The 4,213-nt window shown below is 35.2% G+C and overlaps 2 protein-coding genes across 2 annotated transcripts in view; one reads left to right on the top strand and one right to left on the bottom strand.

Annotated features, from left to right (window-relative positions):
- The window catches only part of npas2 (neuronal PAS domain protein 2), a 26,556-nt gene that overhangs the window by 17,494 nt on the left and 4,849 nt on the right, over nucleotides 1-4,213 (top strand). The gene's annotated exons all lie outside the window — the stretch shown is intronic.
- Nucleotides 970-1,845, bottom strand: LOC104953097 (hemoglobin subunit alpha-2). Its single transcript, XM_010780020.1, has 3 exons — nucleotides 1,712-1,845; nucleotides 1,406-1,613; nucleotides 970-1,189 (listed from the first exon to the last, which is right to left on the bottom strand). The coding sequence occupies exons 1-3, from the start codon at nucleotides 1,804-1,806 to the stop codon at nucleotides 1,061-1,063; spliced, it is 432 nt and encodes a 143-aa protein (XP_010778322.1). The 5' UTR covers nucleotides 1,807-1,845; the 3' UTR covers nucleotides 970-1,060.

The following is a 4,213-nucleotide window of genomic DNA, read 5'->3' as shown; positions in this document are numbered from 1 at the left end:
CAGTTTAGGTTGCCCTACGGCTGATTTATTTGCATGTGTATTAGTGTGTGTGTGGTCGCGTTAATAACGTACGTCCGTTTGAAAATCTTATGTTGGAGAAACCTGTTAACATATATGATAACTTTCAGGACATCGCACGCTCACTGACTGATAGCGCGCTTAGGTCCGTTTACGCCGGTTGTTAAACAACATCGTTATGGGGGAATACAAGTTTGCGTCCAAATGGTTGGAAGGTAAGGAGGAAGGACAATCAATACTAGTAAATGTGAGGTGAAGTGTGTCGCCAATGTAACGGGTTAAAACTCCAAGTGGCGACGAGGTCTTAAAAAAGTCTCAACATTTGACTTCAGGATTCCTGCTTACCCTGTTAAAGCAAAAAAACACAAGCACTGTGTTGGCCATCATGTAGCCTACACACATATAAAGGAAGAGCAACAAAATAAAACACAACATTTATATATAATTATTAAATGATGATGGATGGGTCAATATTTACATATTATAAATACTAATAATGCCTATATATTAAAATACTACTAAAAGAATAAGACATCATCATATAGCACTAAGAGATTTTCAATTTTGCATAATGTTGATCAAAATTGAAGGACCCTTTTTATTTTCATGTTTTTTAAAGTGATTTTCAATTTTGACAAAAGGAGCTGTACAGCTAAACAAAATTGACATTTAACTCTTGTGTCAATATGTGTTGTCCTAGTTTTTATTGAGATAATAAAAATAAAAACGTTTATCTCTAATATGTTTTTAAACAGTCTCATAAGCACCTATAAGGGCTTGTGCGCTAAACCTGCTCATGTTTTTCCATAGCTATACTGTACATGGGTTTATGTTGAAATATCGCTGACATGCGTTATTCCAATGTATCTTTTTTAAATAAGGCTACTCATTATCTTGACCTGACACCATTTTAATTGATCTGCATGTCAAAAATTCACTTCACCACACAAATAATTTCCTTTGCATTTTATATTTTTATTCATTCAGATTGACAGAGTATCAAAGCCCGTGCTGCTGTCCGTCATTTGTTCCTGTTTGCTGCTTATCGGTACTTCTCAGACAGGGCACGAGCCAGAGCAGCCAGGAACTTGTCCATGGACACATGAACCTCAGCGGTGAATTCCTTGGGGAACATGATGGCAAAGACCACAAGGATGTTGTGGGAGAGAATCTGTGAAAAGAGAATAACATATTTAACTATTGGTCGTCCATAACACATATTGAGTATTATAACAAATTACAAAGAAGATTGAGAGGCTAAAGACTAAAGGCTAAAGGCTAAACAAAATAAAAATAACATCTAATGTGCATCATCGACATTTACAGCTTCCTCTTTTCCTGCTCTGCTCTGTCGACAATCATGTTTTTATCATCGTCATTTACTTACCTTGAAGTTGGCCGGGTCCACACGCAGAGTGAAGGCATGCAGCTCACTGAGTTCCATGAGACCTGCGGTCAGGTCTTCGATTTTGGACACAGCGTCTCCAACTCCTTTCATCACAGTCATTCCGTGCTTCCTCACCGGGGCAGATCCGGGGGTCAACTCCTTCCAGTGGGAGAAGTAGGTCTTGGTCTGCGGGTACACCACCAGCATCCTGGGAAGTACATGTGAGTGAGTGAATAATCGATAGGATACCAAAATAAACAGATATTTTAGGAGCAGGGTATATCTCGCTGAATGGGATATATTTACCTGGACAGAGCATCGTTGCCAATGTCCTCGGACTTGCCAGAGACCTTAGACCAGAAGGCTTTGACTGTTTCCTTGTCCTTAGTACTGAGACTCATCTTGCCTGAAGAGTTTTTGGTTGAATGCAAATCAGCCCGAACGTTGTTTTTTTTATACATGAAACATTGCATGGGCGAGACCGGACCACCTCCAAGATAGGCACACAACATTTGGCCAGGCTCCAATGATGCAGCTTGCATGAGATAAACTTATCAGGGTGGCTCTGCAGACTCGTTTGTCATACGCGACAAAACCACACGTTAATCATCATTAATTTTCACTTAGGAAACTCAAAGTTAATTTAAGTTAGGTTGCATACTTTTTGGATTTTAAAAGAAATATCTAATAACAATGACGCCTTTAAATGTAAAAGTGTGCTGGCAACTGAGAGGAAGCATTTATATTTCAAACACTTTAATTGGCAATACATACTTTGGCTATAAGCAATGACCTCCTATGTTCAAGTGTAATAGCCTACTAGCAGTTTTGTACTGTAAACAAGGTTGGTAAGAGTTCTAACACTAATCTAAAGTTAACTTGACCCAGAATAAGAATCTTTCAATAAATATTCTTCATTTATATTTTTACAATTATCAATTTGGACTTAATACAAAATATATAATATTTCATCTTATTATTAATCATCCTCCGTATTGACAAAAAAAATTCTGATATGGAAGCTTTAATTGAGTATCTGCATACAACACATAATGGAAATATGATTGAAAAAAATACAGTTATTTAGCTATAAATAACATCACAAGTATAAATCAACACGTTGTATTTTCGAGCAGACAAACACATAATAATAATAATAATAATAATAATAATAATAATAACAATAACAATAATAATACTGATAATAATAATACTAATAATGATAATAATGATGATGATAAAAATGATAATGATGATGATGATGATGATGATGATGATAATAATAATAATAATAATAATAACAATAATAAGAACAATAATAAGAACTATAATGATAATAATAGTAATAACAATAATACAACCTATAATAATAATAATAATAATAATAATAATAACCATAATCATATTATGGTTAATATTATTATAAGCTAATAATAAGTATACTACATATTCATACTCATTATAGTTGTATTGTAATTATAGTTGCTATGCTTATTATGATTTGTATTATTATTATTATTATTGTTATTATTAATATTATTAATTTAACTTTTAATTTTAAATATTTTAATTGTTTTTAAAACACACTGAAACTAAACAAAACATATGAAACAAATAAATGAAATTACTGAAAAGTCATTAAACATCATGAATAGTTAAATAGGTATCCGGAGTATTCAAATATTGGCTCTAGTTTTTCATGTATTCATGAATTCATTCATTTGGTTATGATGCCCATAAGACAACCCAGTCTTATGGAATGGTGAGGAAATGTAACCTATGGATTCGTACAAGTTTACAGCTCTGTGCAATAATAGTTGGTTCTGTGCCACACCCACTGTCCAAATCAGGTATTCCATTGAAGTATATCTTCCGGGCCCGCACCACGTTTTTCACAAGAAGAATTAAGGTCATTTTGGTCATTTGAGGTGAAGATTCCCACACTGCACACATGCTTATCTATAGTGCTTTTAAAGGGCGGATCCAGGGGCGCCGTAAGGGGGTAAAAAGTTAGGACGATTCTAAGGGCCCGTGACTGACGGGGGCCCCAAAATGTTTAGAACATTAAGAAAAAAAATGTAAGTAACCTTTCATCAATCCTCAATAATTAACATTAATAGACCGTTATATAAGTTTAAGTACTCACTAAACTTACGATTAATTTAACTTATTTTCTTCCAAAAGTTAATTATCCAAAGCCTCTGTACACCCTCTTCTATTTACATGTAATGGTTTGGTCCTGCCTCCAAACGCGGTGCGGCACCGGCACTTGCAGAGAGTGAAAACATGTGAGTAGGGATGCTAGTACTTAGCCTACACTTGTGTTGTACCATGTCTCAACGACTCAAAAAGTCAGGCTCTAAGAAAAGAAGAGAAAGGAGAGAAAGACAAGAGAGAGGGACTAAAGGGCGACAGTATGTCATCCAGTTTTTCAGAAGAAAAGGTGTGGTCCATGAGTGGTGGAAATTATTCTGTTAGCTAATGTTTTGTTTTTACTAAGCTGACATTAAGTAGACTACTGTTAATATCTTTACAGAAAATTCAGAGGTTTTTCATTTCACTGCTCTTTTAGCTGACATTTAAAGGTAGGGTAGGTAATTCACTTCAGAAACACTTTTTGTTATATTCCATGGAATGCTCTTAACATCCCGATAGCAATGAATACATTAAATGCTTTGACAATAAATACATACAAACATTTCATGTGGACGCTATGGCGCTGCAAAAAGCACGACTAATCATCTGAGCCGGCCCGGCTAAAGTAACTGGATGGCCTACCTGCCTGTCAGCCTTCCATCTGTGCACAAA

Source organism: Notothenia coriiceps, unplaced genomic scaffold (assembly GCF_000735185.1).
Source record: "Notothenia coriiceps isolate Sejong01 unplaced genomic scaffold, NC01 NC01_scaffold00021080, whole genome shotgun sequence".
NCBI lineage: Eukaryota > Metazoa > Chordata > Actinopteri > Perciformes > Nototheniidae > Notothenia > Notothenia coriiceps.
This window is presented reverse-complemented; position numbering and strand designations above follow the sequence as displayed.